Consider the following 25296-nt stretch of genomic DNA (forward strand, 5'->3'; position numbering starts at 1 on the left):
TGAAATTCTCAAATGAAATATGATTAGTCTGTGAGACCTAGTTTCACTCACGGAAGCTGAGGTTCTCTAGTTGAAGGTAATGGCTTTACTAATCCAGGGAAATGCATGCTTTTACTAATTTTGCTTAAGGATTGTGCCAAAACAAAAACAAATTAGGAAGAAAAACTGGAGTCCACACAAACCCATGTAATTTTCACATCCCTATTGTTTGTCTATTGCTTTATAAATTTGCACATATAAACACTTAAATTTTTGCTTAGATATTTTAATTAAATTACTTCATTACACCCTTCCCCGCCCCCCCCAAAATACCTACTTGCAAAAATCATACAATAAACACTATGTAACCATGAAATTATTGCTGTAAGAGACTACTTCAGAGTTACAAAGATTATGCTTTACTTTACCCTAGTTCCATACCTTTGAACCACAGTTCCAATGAACTATATCTTTCTTATTGAATCTATACATTTTTATAGTTTTATTAATACAAATTTTCTAGGCAAACTGCCAACTAAAATGAATCAAAATGCAAGTTAAAATCTCAGTAGCTTTGGCAAAGTAATTCAGATCACAAAGTCATCATCCAAGTATTTTTAGTAATCCAATAAAAATTAAGGAGTTTAGTGGTTATCTTGCTATCTTACCATACTCAAACCCATAGACAAAATCAGTTGTCAAAATATTTGTTAGTGGAAAAAAATCTAAAAATTATTAATCAGAAATTTTATTCAATATTGAATTCATGCCAATAGAGCTAAGTAGATATGATTAAATCTGAGAGCATGACACAATGGCTCACTTTTTTCCTAAAATTGAATATACAAATCAATGGGCTCAGAGATTACTACAATTTTGAAAGTAGTTTGAAATTTTTTTTCTAACAATTTATATTTGTGGAAAAACTCAGATAATGCTACAGACTGGAAGAGATAGAAAATATTGATGTTTCCCCAAGGTCCCTTTCCTTTTGGTTAAATCCTTAATTCACACCTTCTTCGAAGTACATTGAATGCTATGGAAAGCCTATTTCAAATAAGTCCTAAAGACCAGCAATGGAACATAGTTTAAACAATGTTTCCCCATGCTTATCTGTGTTTTGCTTTCCCAAACTAGTCATTCTCTTTGTTTTATCTAAACTTTAACTTTATAATTTGTCTCCAGCATCTCCTACTTGCTCATCAAGTGAATATATATGCGCCAGCGGAGGATGCATTACAGCGTCTTTGCGATGTAATGGAGAATACGATTGTGCTGGTGGTTCAGATGAGGTAAAAATTCTTCCTTCATTCCAATCTCTGAATTACATGAGAGTAGAGTTAAGAAAGTTAACAAAGTGAAAAGCTGGGGCTTTGGTGGCTCATGCCTGTAAGCCAGGAAGTTGAGATCTGATGGTATCAGTTCAAGCCCAGCTTGTACAGGAAAGTCCTTAAGACTTTGTCTCTAAAAAAACTAGTCAGAAATAGCCTGAAATGGTTCTGTGGCTCAGTGACAATACCCAAGGCTTGAGTTCAAGCCCCAGGACTGTTAAAAAAATTAAAAACTGATATACCTTCATTTTCAGCACTGTATAAAACACTAAACCAACACAAAATACAAGTCATATCAGCAAATAACTGGGTCTGTATGCATTCAAAACTCCACTGGCTTTATACAGTTTGTACTCATTAATTCAAAATAGGAAAAATGAATCTTTATTATAAATTATTGGTACTATAAGCTACAAGTTTAGTTTGCCTGTGATTGCATCATTATCATTAATGAAAACAGCAGTGCCCATTTGTATTTGAACAGATGGACTGTGTAACTGAATGTAAGGAAGATCAGTTTGCATGCAGAAATAAAGCCCACTGTATTCCAATTAGATGGTTATGTGATGGGACTAACGACTGTGTGGATGGCAGTGATGAAATAAACTGTGACAGAGGTAAGGTGTTTTTCCTGTGAGTCCAGACTTGACAGAACAGAAGTTGAGGCACTGGCATAAGAACATAAAACATGAGCTAGGAGCAGAGTATAAGGTGACATTGTAATTCTCTTACCCTGCTACAATTACATGACAGGCTATCCTAAATGAATGAAACCCATATACTATTCAAACAGACTATAATCCAAGTTTGTGTGACAAAAATAAACCAGTGTAAGAGTTTAATGAATATCTAGCATGAGTTTGCCTTCAAATAGATGGTGAATCATTACTAGGCATAAGATAGGATACAGAGAAAATAGCAACTAGAGCCATTTCTACAAGGGTAATTTTTTTTCTGTTCTGTGAGAGTTTCTCTTCTGTGTTTCTTGCATAAATGAAGACCAGGGCACATGTATGGTTACTGTATTCTAGATCACAGCCATAGGCCACATGGTATATAGATTTTAAGTTATGCCCTACACTTGCCTTTTAATACTCTTAAAATATTCTACTTTTTGTTTCTCTGGAAAATAGTCTTCAATATAGTAAGATATTATTCTTAAATATCTAAAGATCACCTACTAAGAAACAATGCATATTTTTGTGTAAATCTCTAACAAAAAAGCAACAGTTGTTCCTACTTTGGGTCAATGAGTATTAATGAAAACAAAGAAATTGAGAGCTAAATCTTGAAATAATAATGAACTATATTTTTATTTTAATATTTTTGCAGGTATTAGAGTGTATTTAGGACATGGTCAACAAAGATAATAATAGGTATTTCAACTCAAGTCCATGCATTTGGATATACATTCTGCTTTTATCTTGCTTAAGTATATCTATTCGTATATAGTCACATAAAGAAAAATTCATAAATTATTCTAACTTGAAGTTTCATTGTTCTCGCCTTAACTTCCAAAATGCTGCATAAACTGGCTCCAAAACACACTGCTTCCTCATACCAGGAGCAGTAGATTATGCCAGTCTTTGCTCAGATTTTCATGGTTACATAAAGGACCAAATCAACTTGAAAGCAATAGTCAGGGAAGAATGGTTATACTTTATCTTCCATGCTTTATACTCAGCTATTGCTTTTTTGTCTGACACTGGTGAAATTATGAAAAACAAATGGAGTATTCTTTCAGAACTGTAAAGCTTTTACAAATACTTAACCACACTAAAAAAAAAAAAGAGTTGTGAGGCCCTTATTTGATCACTGACACCCATAGTTCCTCTCCACTCTTTTCAAGCACATTATGTACTTTTCTAAGTCCCTTTGATATTTGGCAGTTAAGTCCAAAAGAAATTGCATAGATGGGCTTGTCTTCCCTGGCTCACTTCTGTAATCTACTCAAGAGGCTGAGATCTCAAGATAGCTTTTCATTAAAAAAAAAAAAAAAGTCTGAGAAATTCCTATCTCCAATTAACCACTAGAAGGCTGATAGTGTGCTGTGGCTCAAGTGGGTATGCAGTAGCCTTGAGCTGAAGAGCTCAGGGTCAGTGCCGAGTCCCAGATTTCAAGCTCCACGACTGACATCCAAATAAAGAAAGGAAGAAAAAATGGAAAGAAATAACACGGTTGTTGAGATTTTTCAAAATGTATAGATTTACCTAAAGGTAGGACAAGTTTGGAGTTTTTGTATTTGATTTACTAGAGTGGTTTGAGTAAATAGAGTACCCAAAGCATCATTTCCATGAAAAGTAATTTCCATTCATCTCAAACACATGGGCTAGCAATGATTAATGGAGGATCTCAAAGTAAAGACAGTTGCTTTCTAATGAATTGGTTATACTTGTACTTGCATACTTTCAGAGAGCATTTACTTTGTATGGATTTTTAAAATTATCTTTAAAACTTATACAAAGGGGTTTCAATTCACTCTGTCAGTTTCTCAGTATAGTACACATGGTGTATATAGTTTGCATATACATGTGTGTACATATGCTTTTACAATTTAGATCCATCTACCTCTTCGTATTTTTTCTCCCTCAATCTGACTTGCTTCACTTAACATATTTTTCTGTCAATGACTCATGTTTTTAAGATAAATATATGGGCTCAAGTAACCCTGTGCATGTTCTCATTGGCCTGAGATTCCAGATTTTATTCTACTCTTTTGACACTTTTTGTAGAAAAGTCTGAAGCCTATTATTTCAGTCATTGTCATTTTTAAATTAGTTACATAAATCATGAAATACTATCATAGATTAAAGTTTCCCTTAATACAAATTATGATGAGAATTCTAGGTGCTAATTTTCTGTGACAATGTATTTGACCAGCCTTCTATGGACCTGCCAAGGGCTCAGTTATAATTTAGACATGTCATTGTTAACTAATATGTAATTTACTCATTTCCTAATAACCTCATGTTGAGTTCATAAAGAACATGCCTAGGAAACTGGAATTTTAATCTAGTTAGTCTCTTTAAATTACACCTTTTTCTGCTGTTCCTGTTGCTTCATGACATTTCAAAATAAAGCTTTCAAAGTTAGACTCAGGATGTCATGGTAGCCCTGAGATGCCTTTTTTGAAATTCAAATTTGTTCTAATACAATATGAAGTCTTTAGTAGACTATCATCAACCTTTTCCTTTCTGTCACAATTATAATTTCTATTTCTTTTCTTCATAAAAATGTGGCATCTAACCTTCTTACCGAGAAAAATATGTTATCTAAAGAAATACCTTTGGGAGCTCAAATTTTCCTGTTAACAAGTCTGATTTGCTACAAATAGTTTTTTTTTTTTTCTCAGAGTAGATCAAGAGTTTCTACATTCTATTTGAACTAATCTACTATAAAACAGAAAATTCAAGAAGATTTAGTATTTGAAGTTGAATTATTCTTCTTCTTGATGACCTACCAGTTTTTATTTTGAATTAAGTCAACCCTCACTCCAAACAGATGCCTATGTCTTTAGTTTTATTAATATTAAAGATTGTATATGTTATGTTTTAGATTATTTGTGGAGAATGAATTGTTAACTGGTAATATATCTTGTTATATAGGTATGGACATTTGAGATTTTTTTTTGCTTGAATCACTTTAGAGCTCAGTATTGCAGAAATTTGAAAGTTGTTTATCTAAGATAAATACGGGCTGTCAGAAATCTCACATGGTGACAGTCTCTGGAGTAACCCTACCAAAGACCTGCCATTGTTTATTCCTTTGACTTTGGTAGCCAAGAGATACCAAGACAAGTTCTACCAGTTTTGCCTGGCTTTTTTATTTTTAAATGAAAACCTTACCAGCATTACTAATCCTATGTCAATAAATAACTTAGTCAAAGCTTAGCTAGTAATCCAATATTTCAGAAATATAACTATCTTGTTCTATTCATATGAGTTTATTAACAATTTAACGTTGTTTTTTAGGTTGAGATTCTAACTCTGTCAAAAAGTTCAGTCTCATTTCCCCCCTTCACTTTCCTATTTTAAATAAACAAATAAATGTATATATAACACACCAGGTAACAAAGTCAAATACTATAACAATATGAAGAAATGGGGCCAACATAAGAGGGGGTTTTAATGTGTGAGAAGGGATGTACCCTCTGTCTGACAAATGTAACTGTGACCCCTCTATACATTACAATAAAAAGGGGAGGGGTTAAAAATGTTCTGTGTCCTACTTAATGGCTATATTTTCTTACTCCCAGCAATAATAAAAATTATGTGCTTTATTCCAGTGATTTCTTTGAAAGAAATCTGATTACATATAAATGACACATTCCCCAGTTTCCATTTGCAAATGCAAGTTTAGAAAGTATTTTATAGAACTTGTTTTTGTCACAGTAACAATAAATAGAAATAAATAGGCTTGCAGCAAGAACTGAAATTTCTTAATTCTCCAAATACTGAAATGTAGAAAGTACATTGCTCTCCATCCAGATTTATTAGTTTCAATGTGTTGAAAATGATATATACATTTTAAATAATATTATTTAATTTTCAATGCTTCTGTTGAAGTAATAAAGAGGTAGTAGAAATACTTGTCCTTTTTAATTTTTTTTTGATGTTACTGCTTTTTGAACTCAAGTTCTCACACTTTTGATTACCCTTTTGGCTCAACCCTGGGGATCTACCACTTAAGCCACTCTTTCACTTCTGGCTTTTTTTATTGATTGATTGGAGATAAGCCTCAGGGGTGTTTCTGCTCAGTATATTTTCAAGTCCATGACCTCAGATCTCAGTAACTTGATTGGATAGGATTGCAGATATAAGTCAATGGTTTATGGCAAAACTTTTTAAATTAGGAGAAAGGAAAAGGCAGCATGTTGAAAGATATAGGGAAATTCTTAATTATGAAATTGTTTCTCTCTCTGGTTTTATAGAAACATTTTACCAGTTATTCAGCATTTTACTTACAGTAAAACTACCTAATAACTCTACCCAAAAAGCCTATCCTAGAATAAAATAGAGATTAGTTATTTATCTCAGTAGTAGATTACTTATCTAAAATATGTAAAACCTGAGATTTAATCCACCCACAACAAAGGAAAATAGAAAATAAAGTAAATCAGATGTGATGGTGCATACCTGTATTTCAAGTAGTCTAGACACTGAGACTCCAGATCAGCACACTGTAATCCACCATCATCCATATTGTATTAAGTGAGATACTGCCTCAAAAGCTAAAAAAAATGTGCAAGGTATCAATGACTCACACTTTTAATCCTAATTATTCGGGAGCTTAAAATTTGTAAAACCATCATTTAAATCCAGAATGGAGAGAAAGTCTATGAGGCTACTTGTGCAATTAGCCAGAAAAAAAGTCAGACTGGAGGTGTGGCTCAAGTGGTGAAATGCTACTAAGTAGTCAGAAAGCTGAGTAATCATGAGACCCTAATCTCAAAATAGGCAAAATAGGAAAATAGATGCTAGATAGATCAATATGTGATAGAAAATTCATACATACATGCATACATGCATGCATGCATGCATACATATATGTACGTATATACATGCAGATGTAATATTTTGTCCCTGTAGTGGAACTTGAACTCAAGAACAATTGCAGTTGTTTGACTTTCTCTCTCAAAGTTGATGTTTTACCAGTTTAGCCTTGGCTCCATCGGGAGGAGTGATGCAGTAGATGAAACTGATAAAGGTGAATTATACATACCAGTTGAGATGTTGATTGAAACTTTTTTTTTTCTGCAACTATTTAAAGATAATAAAAATAAATGCAGAAATTTGAAATTGTTATGGAGAAAAAATATATATACAACAGAATTCTATGCTTCCATGAGAAAGAGTGACATCATCTTATTAGTAAGGAAATGAAATTATTTGGAAAAATTCAAATTAAGCAAACCAACCCCCTCCCCAAAAGGCTCCATTGTTTCCCTCATTTGCAATAATTAATGCGTGTCTAGGATTGTCCTAGATGAGGATCACAATAGCTCAATAACTATGTACATGTGAACATATTAGATGATGCTAAGCTAAATGATCTCCAAGGTATGGAAACTAGATATTTTTCTTTGACATTATTGTTTTTAATAAACTAAGTGAGCTTAGTTCTTTTTCTTTCATTTTTCCTCCTATGTCTCATCCCCTGTTTTAACTATATTTGATTTCGATACCTGGTGGATTTTATGTATATTTATCTGAATTAGGGAAGTGAAGGAGCTACGAAAAAATGGTGAGACAAAAGACAAAGGGAGAACCAACATAAGAGTGACACTCACAAGAAAATACATCAGAAAAGAACTTTATAACTTGGGGGAGCTTGGAGGGGAGAAAAAGTGGGAGAAAAAATTAGGAAGGGGGAAACAATGGTTGACAATAAATGTACGAATACCTTACATCTGGAACTGTAACCACTCTGTGTATCACCTTGACAATATAATAAAATTAAGTTAAAAAATAAAAATGAAAAAATAATAGTTAAAAATGAATTTCTTTGTACACTTTACCATGAAATTATGCAAAGTGAGAGATAAGTTAGATTTCAAAAATCTTTGGCCACATTTTACTATGCACTAAACAATTTATTTATGAAAATAGAATCAAATATCAGAATATTTTGAATTATCTTAAATGAACAAAAATTTCATGCTAAAAAATCTAATAACAACAGATGCTGGTGGGATGTGGCCAGGAGGAATATTGTTGCTACACTATTGATGGGAGTGTAAACTCATTCACTGTGGAAACCAGTATGGTGATTCCTCAAAAGACTAAACACAGAGTTCCTTATAACCCAGCAATTCCACTACTTGGCATTTACCCAGACATCCAGAAACAAGGACATGCTAAAGCCACTAACACAGTGATGTTCATTGCAGCATTATTTACCATAGCTAAGATATGGAACCCACCCAGATACCCCTCAGTAGATCAACAAGATGTGGTATTTATACATAATAGAATTCTATGCTGCCATCAGAAAAAATGACATCGCCCCATTTGTAAAGATATGTAAAGACTTGGAAAAAATCACATTATGTGAAGTAAGCCAGACCCAAAGGAACATAGGCTCAATAGTTTTCCTCATTTGTAATGATTAGTACACATCTAGGACTCTCCTAGCAGAGGATTACTAACTCAAAGCCTAGGTACATAGGTCATATAGGATGAGACTAAATGAAAGGAACTCTAGGATATGGAAACAAGATTGTTGTTCTTAATATGCATATTATTTCTCTTCTTGTTTTTTGCCCTTATGGTTCATCTCATATTGTTACTGTATCTGACTTTGTTGTCTGGTGTATTGTATGCATGTTCATTTGTTTATTTGAAATAGGAAAGGGAAGGTGGGAAACAAAATGATTGGGAGGAGTTTCAGGGAGAGAAATGGGGCCAAAAACACAAGAGGAGGGTATCAAGGTGTGAGAATTAATGCACCTACCAATGACGAATATAACTGTAACCCCACCATGTATTATCCCAATAATATAAAAAGAAAAAAATAATACTATTTATTGTTAATATTCTGCTAGAAACTAATATCAAAAAGCAAGGAAAACAAATATATTTTCTATTTTCTCGTCTTGCTGATGCTCTCTTTTTTGTCTTAAAATGAAGGAGGAAATATATGTAGAGCCGACGAATTCCTTTGTAATAATTCCCTTTGCAAACTGCAGTTCTGGGTATGTGATGGAGAAGATGACTGTGGAGACAACTCTGATGAAACTCCTGAGATGTGTGGTAAGTTGCTATATATTGCTCCAGGTTTTCCTTCCATTGGTTGATCTACAGCAGCACAGCAGATCAATAGTATATTAAAACAAACCACAAATTCTACTATCCAGTGTTAGGTAGATAAAATAGAACTACAGAACAAATTTGTTCAAGTAACACAGAGATTACCTTGTTCAAAGTTTATGATTTTATAGGAAGTGTACTAAATCTAAATGAGTACATGTCATCACTATAGAAAGATAGATTTGGAAGATTTAAAATAAGCAGACATTTTGAATTAAGTAAGATACATATAAAAATTATTATTTAACATTGAAATGAGATTTTAATTCATAAATGGAAATATCAACAATAAGATAATACATTTTCACAAATAACACATTAAAATTTAGTTTGTCAGAGGAATTATACATAAGCATAGATAAGTATATAGATGGATAGGTATATCACAGTTAGATATATACAAATGGATTATTTTATATTAATTATATTAAATTAAAATTTTTAGTCAGGATGAGAAAAATGTTTAATATTTAATCTGAAAATCTTAAAAATAAATATAACTCTCACTGCTTATACAGCTGAAGTTTTTTAAAGGTATAATTGTTCAATGGAAATGTACAGTTTGAGAACAACAAAATACACTTTCTTATACATTAAACCTTTTTGTTTTTTAATTTTTTACAAATGATGCTGCCAGCCAGATGCCAATGATTCATACCTGTAATCTTAGTGATTCTGAAAGCTGAAATCTGATGACTGTGGTTGGAAGTCTCTTCAGCTGAGAAAATTCATGAGACTTTGTCTTCAATTAACTACCAAAAAGGCCAGCAGTAAATCTGTAGCTTAAATGGTAGAGTGTTAGCCTTGAGCAAAAAAAAAAAGATCTCAGGGCCAATGCCTAGGCTTTGATTTTAAGTGATAGGTCTTCTACTACATAAAAGATAATGCCATTTCATAATGTAAATAAGTAGCATTTGAACTGAATTATGAAAATACATTATGGAGATATATATGTATATATCTTCTTGTGCTTAAGATTTACATTATCTATTTTGGTAAATAATGTAATTTGTCTACTACTCTTGTGGTAAAAATAGAAAGCAACATAATAGATCCCTTTGTTAGGGTTTTTTGTTTTTTTGTTTTTTTTTTTGCCAGTCCTGGGCTTGGGCTCAGGGGTTGAGCACTGTCCTTGGACTTTCTCAAGGCTTAGCACTTTACCACTTGAGCCTCAGCACCACTTCCAGCTGTTTTTTTTTGCTATGTATGTGAAGTACCAAGGAATTGAACCCGGGTCTTCGTGCATGCTAGGCAAGCACTCTACCACTAGGCCAAACTCCCAGCCCCTTGTTAGGGAGTTTAAGGAAAAGCATTTGTCACATTTTCTATAGGTACAAGTGATGAATTTTGAGATGTATTTTTTGCTTAATGTTGAACATCATCAGACATTATGCTGTTCCTATTCACAATATATCAAAACATTAAAATGTATTTAACACTTAACAGCAATGTGTAACCTATCTTTCTTATTGACCATGAATTTTCTAATCCGTTCACTATTCCATCTGACCAGAAAAACACTGAATGGATTAGGAACCCTTGATAAGTACTGCCATAAAATTGCATTGTCATGCCATTTTTGGACCAATTGATAGTATGCAAATTTATATTCAGGCTCTCCCCTCACATCACAACTGGTAAACCTTGTAAGCTCTCTCTGGTCATCCCTCCATTTTACTCAGTCATCAGTACCAAAAGTAAGCCAAACTATTCTGTACCTCTTTATGCTAGGTAATTGAGATAATCAACAAACAACCCATAGTCATTTTGATGAGGAGATCTTATTTTGGTTTGCCAAATAAGGATAATTAGTATATTTTATAAAGCAAGGAAAAAACTAAGCAAAAGGAATAGATAACATACTAAATGGGGAAACTAAATAGGTCTTTGGAATCTAAGCCAAATGGCAGCATAGAGAAGGTATCAATCATTTGCTCAATAAATAGTGACTAAACTAGAAATGATGGTTGCCTTTGTGATATAATGTTGAAAGCAACTATGTACAATCTGACTTCATAGAGTTAATGATGACAAAAATTATATTAGTACAAATTATGATAAATTACTTTTGCCAGTCATGGTACTTGAACTCAGGGCCTAGGCACTGTCCTTGAGCTTTATCAGAGCTAGTGCTCTACCACTTGAGCCACAGATCTATTTCTGGCTTGTTCTATGTATGTGCTACCTCAAACCCAGGGCTTCATGCATGTTAGGCAAGCACTCTACCATTAGGCCACTGTCCCATCCCTATCATACATTTCATGAAGAAAGAAAACGTGGTAATTTATGAAAGTATCAATCTAGGGATTTTGTTCTATCTTGGGAACTTCTTTTTCATTTAGTATAGAGTGGCATATAACTGGCAAATCTGTCACAAGAATTTTGGAATATGACACAATATTTTAGAAAAAGGAAAGAACAGAACAAACCATGTCTTAATGTACATACAGTGCAGTACTTTTGCTTGTTCATTTGAATGCAAGAAGAATGTAAAAAGTAAGCTTTATAAATATAGAATGCTGACTAGCTGAGAATCTATTTAGAAGACTTTGGAAGAAAGATATCAATCAGGCCTTATAAATTTGGTTCCTGACATTAAAGAGATGGTTTATACTATAAATTTGCTAATTAGAAGGAGTACAGTACAATGTTAAATGGAGTTTTAAGAATTATAAAATATGGAAGTAAATCATACAACTGAAACTTTATGTTTTGAGAATCACTAAATATGAAGATGAGCTGTCAGAAGAAAATCAGATACATGATCACAAAAGGATTAGTTTCTAAAATTAAAAAAGAGAGAGATTTAAAGTGGTTGGCAACAAAGACTATTTGAAGAACAAGGAATTGATTCCAGAAGTGACAGGGGAAATAACTTTCAGACCAGGTAGCAAAATAACTTTAACATAATAGGAGTTAATAATTCTCCTTTTACTAAAAATAGGAAGATATGCATGGAGTCAGTGGCTCATTCCTCTAATGCTAGCTAGGCAGGAGGCTGAAATCTGTAGATTGCTGTTTAAAGCCAGCCTAGGCAAGAGTGTACCTTGAGGATGATTCTTAACTCCAGTTAACTACCAAAAAACCAGATGTGGACATGTAATCAACTGGCAGAACACCAGCCTTGAATGATGTACGTTAGGGACACTGTCTGGACCCTGAGTTCAAGCCCCAGGACACACACATACACACACACACACACACACACACACGAAGACACAAATTTATAAATGATGTATACATATGTTTATCTGAGAATTTTTAAGACTTTCAGGTATTTCCCATGTTTAGAATTTCTATATATATTTCATATATATATATATATATATGAATCTCTATTGCACGAGGCAGGAGAAGTAATTAAGCTTTCCAAGTAGCACTGATGACTAATCATATTGGCTGATACTGACAGTTTCTTCAGCTTGCCCATCTTCTTCAGATTCCCAGTTACAGACATTTGGAGGGCAAATGATTTTATCCATTTAAGTTTAAGGTTTTATTAGGAAACAAGAGTGATCAAAAGCAAGGGAAAACCAGATTACTGGAAAGATTGTAGGTTTCAAGGAGAATACTCAGAGCAGTATTCAATATAATGTAGATTCACAAATACTGAAGGAAGAAGGACAAAAGTGAAGAGTAAAATAGTGAACATAGCAATGGACTAGTGTCCAAGATAGGATGCAAAGAGGCTTATAAAGAGACTGGTCAAATTTCAATCTTGAAACCTTAGAGGTTTGGCCAAACTTTGCTAATTTTTTTGGAAACACTAGATACAGGCTGCAGTCCTGTGTGTTGATTAATATTATTCTCTGCACACACAAAAAGTGCTCTTGTTGGCTAGATCATGAAGATCATTCTATTTTAAATCCACCAATGCCCACAACCTTCAAGGCGAGTATAAGTATAGGTTGATTGATCCAAAAAGAAATTTTATCGTAAGCAATTCAAGTTGCTAAGAATTCAAGGTATTTCTTGGTATACTTTTGTGAATAGTGCAGTAATCTAGGATGTTGGAATTTGAATGGAGAAAACTGCAATGAGATACAGGTATAATCAACTGTGTGAACTCCAAAATAATACTTTTTACATTTTATTCCTTTGTGTGTGGGGGGGGAGGGGAGTCATGGGGCTTGAACAAGGCCTGTGTGCTGTCCCTGAGCTCTTTAGCTCAAGGCTACTGCCTTACTCCTGGGCCTGGGCATTGTCCCTGAGCTCTTCAACTCCAGGCTAGAACCCTACCCTTGAGCCAAGCCCCCACTTTCCATAAGAGTCTTTGGTCCTTTTGTGTCCCCCGGCTGGCTTTGAACCTTGATCCTCAGATTTCATCCTCCTGAGTAACTAGGATTACAGCCACCACACCCGGCTGTAAATTGGAATGTAGACAATGTTGGTGTATGGACATATGACAATTATGTCTTAAAAGTTATTTCAAGTATCATCCAACACAAACAAGATAGGCTGAGATTGAAGCAAAGAAGACATATCTATCTGTAAAAGATTTGAGGAGAGATTATGCTTGGAAAAATAATGAGATTTTGGCTAAATGCATGTGGTCAGGCAAAAAGTGTGGTTATGTCTAAGGGAATTTATAAATTACATTATATGGGGCCTGGCCTATAGCCTAGAATTAGAGTGCCTGCTTAGCATGCTTGAAGCCCTGGGTTTGATTCCTTGGTAACACATACATAGAAAAAGCCACAAGTAGTACTGTGGCTGAAGTAATAGAGTAATAGCCTTAAGAAAGCTCAAGAACAGTGTACAGCCCTTGATTTCAAGCCCCCAGACTGGCAAAATAAATAAATTAAAAAATTTAATCAATTACAGTATAAGGTGGATTAAAAGTTAACAATGTGAAAAGTTATCAATATGTAGAAGCAGTATGAACAAGCTAATGAAAAGTCTCTAAGATATATAAAATGTCTCAAATTATATACTGACATTTATAGAATGCTATTGAAATGACAAGTGTGTTAGGTTGATTTTTTTATGTGTGTGACTTTTTGAAGTTCACTCTAAACAAAAAAAGTGTGGTAAGAGAAAACAAAGAGTGGAAATATTATGGTTGTAACTGCTAGCTATGAACAGAAAGTAAATGTTGGTACAATATCAAGAGGAGTGACTTCTTACAGCTTAAGGTCAGTGGTAAGGATGAATTTATATTTTTCCTAGAATGTGTCACTGATGGAACTAAAGCAATGAGATGAATTACATGTTTGGGAATAAAGGGTTAGACAGAAATAATAAAGGACTGAATGGTGATTTTTTTTAATTTGAATTTCTTCAGAGTATGTGTCCTTAAGAGTATGTATATAGTTATTTAACCATTAATGACAGATTTACACCTGTAAAGGTAAATAAAAGTTATAATTGCTTTGTGGTGAAATCTGCAGAAAAGATTGTGATAGGAAGGCATATACATATATATACATATACAAAATAAATAGACATGATTTTATTATATTATGCAATTGATAGTATTTGTAAGGATATTATTATAAATGTTATATAGATAGTAATATAAATAATAGGATTATCTTATATCTATTAAGAATATATCTAAATATAAACAAATAATAAGGACCTCGCCACAACATTGGTAGAATTTTTTTCAACTAAATGGAATATTCCCAACTTGAATTCTGAAATATGTGCTTTTTCGGTCACTGCGCTCTGTGAAATTGTTCTTTGATGCACCAAGAAAGTCAGCTAAGATAAAGCATCTGGAAATGTAACCAAGACTTTTGGCTTCCTTCCTTCCTTCCTTCAAGTTCTTTAGCTGTGTAGCTTTCTGCTGCTAAAATGAATAACTTGATCCATAAACTTCTTTCATCAGATTTTCTAGTATTTACAAGGAATATTTCAAAATAAAAGTTATTTATAGTAGCTGAATCATGAATTTGAGAAAAAGACAAAATGTGTTCTTAGTTAAGTCACTACATCCAAAAGAGCTGCTCCATTTGTTGTTGTATTTTTTTCTTGTCTTCCAGTCAAATTTCTTTGCCCACCCACAAGACCTAACAGATGTCGAAACAATAGAATCTGCTTGCAATCTGAGAAAATATGCAATGGGATTGATGACTGTGGGGACAACTCAGATGAAGATCACTGTAGTGGTAAATCTAATGAAAAATAATTGATTTAGTAGAAATGCAAGATAAGAGGATGATTTGAGAGTTTACGGTGATTGGAAATTTTTCCATTTGGCTTATCTGAATATATTGCTTCCAGGCACTTGATTTTCTCACAGTGTATGGAAATAATCTAATAGTTCATTGGCATAGCAAAGAACTGTGGCTTTGGCCAGAATCCCTATTAAGCCCTTTATTCCAGAATATACTAATACCATAAAGAGAAAAAAAACTTGGTTTAAAAATGATCCCTATTAAAATAGGTGATAGAGGAGAGGGGACTCACATAAATTGTATGCATATATAGTTCCATTTCCAAAATCCAAGGGTTTGGCTTACATTTTCAAAGCAATTTGAAGTTAAAGCCTAGTCTGAATCCCTTCATATCTGTTTTGATCATGTAAAAAGTATCTGCACAAATGTGCCACCATTTACATAAGTTCAATACTTGTATAATCATCCTAAAAAAAAAAAAAAACATTTTCACTCAGCTCCGGTGTTTAAAGAAAGGTTAGTAGCCACATGCTGTTCATAGCATCTAGTACAAATCTTGAACATATAATTAGCTCCATACATTAGTTTTGACTCTGTAATATAATTACCATCTTTTTCAATTGAATTTGTAGGTAAGCTTATGTATAAGGCAAGGCCCTGTGGGAAGGATGAGTTTGCTTGCAGTAACAAGAAGTGTATCACCATGGACTTGCAGTGTGATGGGCTCGATGACTGTGGAGATGGTTCTGATGAACAGGGCTGCAAAATGAGTGAGTTTGGTCCCTGTTAAGCAAGTATCGATGTATACCAGCCCTACTGACACTTCCATGTGCCTAAAACTATCATATAATTTCTGGGAAAATTTTACCTTTTTTCATATATTTTTATTGTAATTCATAGAAGGGTTACATTATATTTGCCAGATAGAAGGTGCATGAATTCACATACATTGATACCCTTCCTCATGTCTTGGCCCCCATTTTTCACCTTTTATAGACTATTCTTAATTTGTGCACTTTTCCAAAGCAACATGTGTAGAGTAAAAATGTTCTAAAAATATGAGGCTGACTGTAATGAATTTCCTTGCAAGAGTTGAAGATGAAAATGTGATATTTAAATCCAGGCTGAACTGAGACCTTAAGGTCATCACTCAGGCCCAGAGCTCAAGCCCCTGGTCCGACAAAAATAAATAAGATAATACTTTATTCTGAATGGAAGACAAAGCAAGGAAATTGGACCCACTTTTCTGGAAATGACAAATAGGTCTTCATCTCATTTTACATCATTGCAACCAATAAGCACATTGTGCACACCCAAATGTGACTGCAAATGTTTATTCAAAGCAAAACATTTTAACAAACTGCTAATTTAGGCTATTGGTTTGATTAACATGTTAGTTGCTAGAAAACTGGAGGAGAATGGGAAAGGAATAGGCTTGGACTTGACTATCAACAGGTGAGGACTGTTTATTGAGGAACAGCAAGGGGCACAGGCCTTCTCGAGTGATTGGGATTGCGCTAGGCCCTGGATTTTGGGATAGGCTTATTATAGGGCTTAACAAGGAGGCAAAATAAAATGGGTTATAGACTCCTTGGGCTCCAGGGTGATGCTCTTGGTCAGGCCCACAGAAGAATGTCCCACCTGTTTTGAGGGGCTGTTATCACCTGGGAACCAAGCGTGGCGTCAACCCAGATTGGAATCGCCTGCCTATGTACAGGTATGTGATGAAGACTGTCCATGTGCACCTGGTGTCTTGCTAGACCCTGAGGAGTAAGACAGGACTCAATCCTTCAGTAGTTCCTTTGATTAAATTCAGTTATGTATAAATGTAGGTTACAACTGAATATACGCATCTCCAGATAGCTCCTATAAAAGGTTGTACTTTGAAATCATACCATTATAGTTGCTTATCATTAGAATCATCGATTTGTTACTTTCTTTTTCAAGTAGTGGGGCCTGACAACAGCTGTAAATCTATCAGCTCTCAGAAACAGCTTGTTCTAAATTATATTTAATGTTAATGAAGTTAGTGTATATTTGCTTCTATGACTTTAAACAAAAGGGTTTAAAAGTACTTATGAAAAAATATCCATGTAATAAATAATTATGATTCAAAATTAAGTAAAACTTCGACTTCAGTAATCTGACTTATATGAGTTTTGATCATATTTTCGAATCTTAGCTCCCAGTGAATACACCTGTGAAGATAATGTGAAGCCATGTGGAGATGATGCATATTGTCATCAAATAAAAACATCTGTTTTCTGTCGCTGCAAGCCTGGATTTCAGAGAAACATGAAAAACAGACAGTGTGAAGGTAGAACACATTTCCTCAACAGCTTGCTCTTAAATCTTCAGGTTATAAAGGACTCCCAAGGCTGCTAAATTGCAAGATGACAGAGGATTGATTTTCATCAAAATGCTGTGTGTCTGTGGGATACCATTTCACTTAAGAGGGGGAGAGTCTCTGAGGTCAAGAGCCTGTTTGTTTGCACAGCTAAGCTAACCTCTCTAATACTACAAAGCATTTTTTCTGTAGCAAATTCAAACCTGCAGGAATTTGAATTGTGCTCTGAAAGTTCTGTTTTGAAATGCAAATAACAAAATTGCTGCTTCAGGAACTATTGGAAAATTAGACACATTTCATGAAAGAATGTTTACGGTGCCCTATTTCTCATGTGTTGCATTCCCAATGCTATAATAGATAATTAGCATTTAAAAATTATGGGCTTTTGTCCCAACACTATATTTTTAAATACTCCTTTATAATACAATGTGAGTATTAGTCCTCTACAATACAATGTGTGTGTGTGTGTGTGTGTGTGTGTGTGTGTGTGTGTGTGTGTTAAATCAGTCAGTATGTTTGTGTATCTCAAAAAGCTTAGTGAAGGATGGAGAGCATCTCACTGTTTTACATATATCAATATGTTTTTTATCTAGGGTTTAACTTCAGAAAACAGATTATAGACCTACATATATGTTCTTCAAGTTCCCCTGATAAAACAAATCTTTTATTAACATTTCATTATCATTGTGTTTACCCTTGAATTCAAAATGTTTGTCTGGCTATCTCTTTATGATACTCAAATTTAAAAAAACATGCATTGTGGCCAGGTGCCAGTGGACTGTAATCTTAGCTACTCTGGCAGTTGAGATCAGAGGATCCTGGTTGGAAACTAACCCAGAAAAGAGACCTATGAGACTCAGATCTCCAATTAACTACCACCAAAGCCAAAAGTTTAGCTGCAGCTCAAGTATTAGAGCACTAGCCTTGAGTAAAATATCTCAGAGAAAGTGCCCAGGCCTGAGTTGAAGGCCAAGGACCAGCACAATAAGAATATTGCATTGTGTCCTGGCACAAGTGACTCAAGCTTGTAAACTTAGCTACTCAGGAGGCTAATATGTGAGCATCTCAATATGAACCCAGTACCCCAGCAAGGCAAAAACTTTCATGAGACTCTCACTTTCAATTAACTAGCAAAAAAGGTGGATGTGTAACAGGGGCACAAGTTTTAGAGTGATATCTTCAGCAAAAAGCTTAGGGCCATTGTTTAAGGACCAGGACCAGTGTGCATGTTCACACACACGCACGCACATGCACATTCATACTTATTTTGTGTCAGTCAATATAAAACTATTAAACTTAACTCTGTTCACTCAAAACAGGATAATTTAGAGTTCGGTATTTATAAACCTTTGAAGTTACATGCTCATCAAATTATTCATAACATTTTTATTTGTCCACTTACTATGGAACACAAATAGCTGATAACCTATGCTATATCTCTTAATGGAAACCAAATGATTTATTTTTTCTCATGGTTTTCCTTTTAATTTTATTTAAATGCACAAATGAATGCACACATATAAATTTCTCAAAAGTTCAATTCCAATGGCTTCTCAAAAGTTTTATTCCAATGGTTTCTAAAATTTATTTTGAAGTAATGGAGTCTTATTTCTGTACAGTAGAAGTTTACTAAATTTAGAAATTTTCTTCTCAGTAATTTTTATGATTAATTATAATACATGAAAAATATAACCCCAAATTCTTATTGTATATTTGAAATAGATTTGACTGCAGAATGGAATGCTGCTGTCTTGCATATTAATAGCTTCTAACATCTAATTGAATTTGCATCTGTAATAAAGTTTTGATGGTAAAAAAAGTAATTTTGACTTTGTGTAGAAATAGAAAAAAATCATCACCTGGGCTTTGTTACCCAATTTGTTAATGACTTTATTTGTCTAAAAATAAAGCATAGGAAATAGTTATTAAATAAATAACAGAAGTAAAGGAATACTGAAAAAGAATGACAGAAGATCATACATATGTGGCTCATATCTGTAATCCTAGCTATTTGGGAGGTGGAAAGTAGAAGGAGCATGGTTCCAGTTCAACCCTGGCCAAAATATCCTCAGAGGTCATTTTGTTGGAAGAAAGCTGAAAGCAGTTTCATGTGTTCTCTTCTCAGCAATGACAAGAAACTGAATTTAGGAAGATCATAGTAAAGGAGTATATTTAACAGGACATAAAAACCCATCTCAGAAATAGTAAGCTGGGAAAATCAGGACCAGAGGCATGGCTCATTGGTAGAGTACTTGCCTATCAAATTGGGTTTATTAATAAGTTCAAACCTCAGTTTCACCCTCCCTCACCAAAAAGAAAAAAAGAAAGACAAGAAGAAAATTCAAAAGATACTAGGCACTTTTTCAGTTGTTAGGCACGTTTGGAAGAGCTATGTATCCTTCACAAGGTATCATCTAGGCCTTGCTATATAGATGAGAACAAAATGATGGGATGGTATTTCTCAGTAGTAGGGGTTGTGAGGTACTAACATTCTTTTTTTTTATTTTTGAGGTTATGTATAGATGGGTTACAGTTACATTAACCAGGTACTAACATTCTTTTTGAATGATGTATTTAATTTATGTCGAAGGTAAACCATAGTGGCTCTATTGAAAAGAATAATCTGCAATAACAATAACTACAAACAAGTTACTCTGTCTCTGTCTTAACTTTTTTTAAATTTTCAATTAACCACCAAAAAGCGAGAAATACAGTTGTGTTTGAATTAGTAGAGCACTAGCCTTAAAGAAATTCCTCAGGAATAACACTCAAGATTATTATTTTAAGCCCCAGGTTAGCATGTCCATGGGCACACACACACACACACACACACACACACACACACACACACACACACACACACACATCATGGCAATTTATGCCCTCAAGTGCTATCCCAAGAAGACAGAGAATAAAAATGCAAAAATTTCTTAGTGAAATATTATAGAGCAATGTTATAAGAGAAAAGCAGAGGGTAAAGGAAGCATCATTACTCGTACACACTGGTAGAGACTAGGGAAGGCTTCACTCTGGTGCTTCTTGATAGAGGATCAGAAACCTTGTATATAAAGGCATACAAAGACATTACATGAATAAGGAATAGCAGGGGATGTGCATGAAGATAGAAAGGCAGATAATTAGAATGATTCAGTGGAAACAGTTGGGAAGCTTGGAATGCATATTTTAAGATCTTCAGTGTAATGAACAGCAAGCTTGAGAGAATAAATTTTGTAGTTATGCTGCTGTGAAGAAGTTATTATTACTCAGAAAACAAAATACAGTGGAAACTTGAAGGAAAAAAATTGAAACACATAGAGGAATAAAAATTAAAGTACAAAAAGTTCTAAAAGTGGAATGAATGGTAAACTCATGATGTTGCTATTTTGAACTATCTTTTTCTAGACGTTAATGAATGTTTGGTGTTTGGCACATGTGCCCATCAGTGTATAAATATGGAAGGATCATATAAATGTGTGTGTGACCAGAATTTTCAGGAAAGAAATAATTCCTGCATAGCCAAAGGTAAGAATATGACCATTATTACAAACACCACTGTCTTTTGTTAAAATACATTGGTGAATATAAAATGTTTCATCTTGTCTTCTAACAATATTATAATTGCTGATAATTTAAAATATATTTAATTTATATTAAATATAACAATACATACTACATATATAAGATACACATGATTTAATGGGGAAAGTTGGTTTTTAATTAGTTTATGTATTTTGAATCTATTTATTAAGCAGTGAGATCATTTGCTACATGTGTATAATGCTCAATATTTTTGTAACTTTATAAACATAATGTGTTGTGAAACTACAAACTCCCTTCTCAGTTCTTCATGAAAGCGACTCTTTTGCTTTGTGTTTGAAACAATTTGCCAGAAGGGTATCGGTTTAAAAGCCAGTATAATAATTCAAATAAAAAGTTCATTTTATAAGATCTGCTTTTAGTATATTTAATAAATTATTACACAACTGGAGAAAAGTTAGCATAATAAATAGAACATAGTTTATTTAGAGATGTTAAAATAGTTATGATAATATCTTAATAAGAAAGCCAAGAATAAAAGGATGATATTTATCAGAGTGCATTGTATTCATAAATGGCTTTGCTGAATAGCAATTAGTTTATAAATCTACTTAAAGGCAACTTAAAAAATTAAAAACGCAAATACTTAGTCCAATGTAAGTCACGTTATTAAATAAACTATCGGCTCAGGAACTTTTGAGGTTTAAGTATTACACAAGATGGATCCAGAATAATGGAGCCATCTTCAATCTATTTGAACAACAGATGTATTCTGATTTCCTGAATGGTAAAGAACATCTTTCTCAAACAACTAATTTCTGCTCACAAAGGAAGTTTTACAGTAATAAAACCTAAGTAAATAACCATGGTACATGTTCAGAATAGTATCGTAAATCAAAACTGATTTAGACTAAAAGATGATGTACAATTGGTCAGTTATTATTACAGAAGAAACTGTACTAAAGTAACAATTCAAAATTATTTTAAAATACATTATTGCATTTATTTTAGTTGAAATTTACTCTATTTTTGTATTTTATTATAATAATTTCCAGGCTCTGAAGATCAAGTTCTCTACATTGCTAATGACACTGATATCCTGGGTTTTATATATCCATTCAACTACAGTGATGATCATCAACAAATTTCTCATATTGAACATAATTCAAGGATAACAGGCATGGATGTATATCATCAAAGAAATATGATTATTTGGAGTACTCAGTTTAATCCAGGCGGAATTTTCTACAAAAGGATCCAAGGCAGAGAAAAAAGACAAGTCAACAGTGGACTGATTGTAAGTAAATCGCACTAAATATTTGACAGACCTATCTTGACACACTTTGTTTTTAAAAGATCATAAGAAACCAGCATCAGTAACTCATGACTGTAATCCTAGATAATCAGGAGGAGGAGATCTGAGGATTAGGGTTGAAAGCCAGCCCAAGCAAGAAAAAAAATCTCTGGAACTCATATCTCCAATAAACTACTGAGAAAAAGTCAAAACTGATACTGGCTCAAGTGGTAGAGGGCTAACCTTGAACACAAAGAAGTTCAGGGCCAACCCCTAGGCCTTGAGTTCAAACCTGAGATCAGAGGGTAGGGAGAAATCATAACATCTTTTTTGAGAGGAGTTGATTGACTTGTATTCATCCTTTCCAAACACAGTAAGAAAAACAATACAGTACCAATAGTTATAAAGATTTCATTTTAAAAAGGATAGTAAAAGGAGAGTCACAGCCACTATCCTAGAAATTAAGATATTAATGATCTCTTCCAATATTCTCCCATATAGAAATGTTTTTATCCTATCTAGCTGTTATATGGAAGCCCATGAAAGGGTTTAGGGGAGTGATTTCATGTTTTGCATTCATTCATTTGCCTTTGTTGAATATGGTTAATGAATGATATCTTAAATTTCTTGAACATCATATTTCACATATATGTTCTATATAGAGAGACATAAAGATGTCTATAAAGATGTGACATAAAGATGTAAATATTACTTTTTATGTTGAAAGTACTAATATCCAAAATACACTTTTAGGGAAAGAGGTTCACAAGAGTATAACTAGTTCTTCTTTTACTGAAAACTGCATTTCAGGCACACATCAAAGTAGAGCGATATTTCTCCCTAGTCTATGATAGACATGTTGATTATCATGGTTATGCTTTTTTGAAGAAAGCAAACTAGCACATTTGCTTAGTTTTTTGCTGTAGACTCTCGGTGTTTGTCTCAGGACAATGTATATAAACATCAAGTTCTTTTATATTTTGAGTTATGAAGAATCCTTTTAAGAAAATGAAAGGTACTTATTATATTATTTTGTCAATTCTGGGGCTTGAGCCCAGGGCCTGAGCTCTGCCCTTGGGCTTTCTCAAGGCAAGGGCTCTACCACTTGAGGCACAGCACGATTTCCAGCTTTTTCTATGTACATGTGGTACTGAGGAATCCAACCCAGGTCTTCATGCATACTAGGCAAGCACTCTACCATTAGGTCAAACTCCTGGCCCAGGTACTTACTTTTACAACTCTGTGGTATAACCACAAAATCAAGTATTCCCACAGCAGGATGTAATTGAAAGCTTCTATTTACAGTGAATTAAAAGTACCTGGCTGGAAGTTTTAACAGCTTATTTTCATGAAAATCTAATAGAAAGATTTAAGCTACAAAAATACCATTTTGATGCAAGTACCTAGCATATTTTAATTTTGTCCCCAAACTGGTTTATAAAGAAGCTAAGAGGCTAGGAAAGAACAGAACAAAAGTAACTATTGGATTGGGCTTAGATTAAAGATTAGAGAAAAATTATGTATCCATGAAGTGCTACTTTACATCTTCTGTCCCAGAATGATGTTTCATACTAGTTATATTTCTATTCAGAACAGATCCATGATGGAGTCAAGAAATTTAGATCATATGTCTCATTTCCTCACAGTGAACTGACGGGTAGAATGAATATTAATTTCATCATGTAAACAGAAATGTAATTTGTATAAATTGTGATCATGACACAATTTTATTTGTTATTAATGTAATAAAGAAAATATACTCCTGATTGTGGACTCTAGATGCATGATGCCATGGTTTGAATTTTGTGCCTGTACGTTAGTAAGCTATGAACTATTTCAGAAGGTCTTATATGTAGTGTGTGTGTATATATATATATATATATATATATATATATACTTAACCTCTTTATATATGCATATGTGTATGTATGTGTGTATACATACATATATGCAGACAGATGATACATACATGCATGCATGCATTCATGGATAAAATCATACATACGTATTCAATTTTTCTTGGCATATAAATACATATTTATGGGTTTCTGTTATTGCCCTTATAATGTGAATTTTATAACAAATAAATCAGGTAACATCTCTTCGTTTTTACATATTTTCATTCTTATTCATATGAGTAATCACTCCATATGGAAAACATATGAGGCAAATGTTTTCTAAACCCTTTCCAGATACCTGAACCAGTTGTATTTGTTTATCTGAAATTCATATTTTGGATACAAAATTGATTTTCTACCCTTATGTCAACATAAAATTTTAGCTTTTACAATCACCAGTCAGGCAACCATTAGTATGCTTACTGATCATGAAATATATTTGTCTTTTTTTGACATTGGGCTTTGCACTCTGAATCTTGGAATAGTTTGGTAGGTGCTGTTTTGTATGAGTCCATCATGAAATATCAACCACCTATCTAAGGACTCCTGTGTACCTGAGGTCAATGATACACTTTACCAAATTTAACTTATTAATGAAGTCACATTAACATTTTACCAGAGCTTGTCTTGAACCAGGTTTGATGTCTGCCCCCCGAGTATCTGGAATTATAGGTCTGAGCCATTATGCATATCCTTATTTCATTTTCTTTTTGGACCCAAATATTAACTATTCTGACAGATATTTCCACAATTTGAAAATAAAACTCAAAAGCATTTTTCCCTTGGAAGATAATAATTTACTTTTTTGTGTGTTTTTAATCTTTGAATAAATAAGCAGAGGAGAGAAAAACATATAAACTATTGGCAAATCATTAACTATGATCAGTTATCTACACTGAAGAGGCTAGTTAGGAAATAATAATATCCTAATGTATATTCTCATTTCTTGAGTGGATGTGAATATTACTATCCCTGTAAAG

General features: G+C 33.6%; 1 protein-coding gene across 1 annotated transcript in view; it reads left to right on the plus strand.

Moving 5' to 3' along the window:
• Positions 1–25296, plus strand: part of Lrp1b (LDL receptor related protein 1B) — a 1652823-nt gene that overhangs the window by 1504654 nt on the left and 122873 nt on the right. The window contains exons 70-77 of the mRNA XM_090342868.1: positions 1165–1271; positions 1795–1927; positions 8939–9061; positions 15106–15231; positions 15873–16010; positions 17423–17557; positions 20990–21109; positions 22180–22421. Of these exons, the coding sequence (XP_090198994.1) occupies positions 1165–1271; positions 1795–1927; positions 8939–9061; positions 15106–15231; positions 15873–16010; positions 17423–17557; positions 20990–21109; positions 22180–22421 (1124 nt within the window). The remainder of the gene's footprint in view (positions 1–1164; positions 1272–1794; positions 1928–8938; positions 9062–15105; positions 15232–15872; positions 16011–17422; positions 17558–20989; positions 21110–22179; positions 22422–25296) is intronic.

The sequence above is a fragment of the Megascapheus bottae genome, chromosome 12, assembly GCF_031878675.1.
Source record: "Megascapheus bottae isolate mThoBot1 chromosome 12, mThoBot2.hap1, whole genome shotgun sequence".
In the NCBI taxonomy this organism is placed as follows: Eukaryota; Metazoa; Chordata; class Mammalia; order Rodentia; family Geomyidae; genus Megascapheus; species Megascapheus bottae.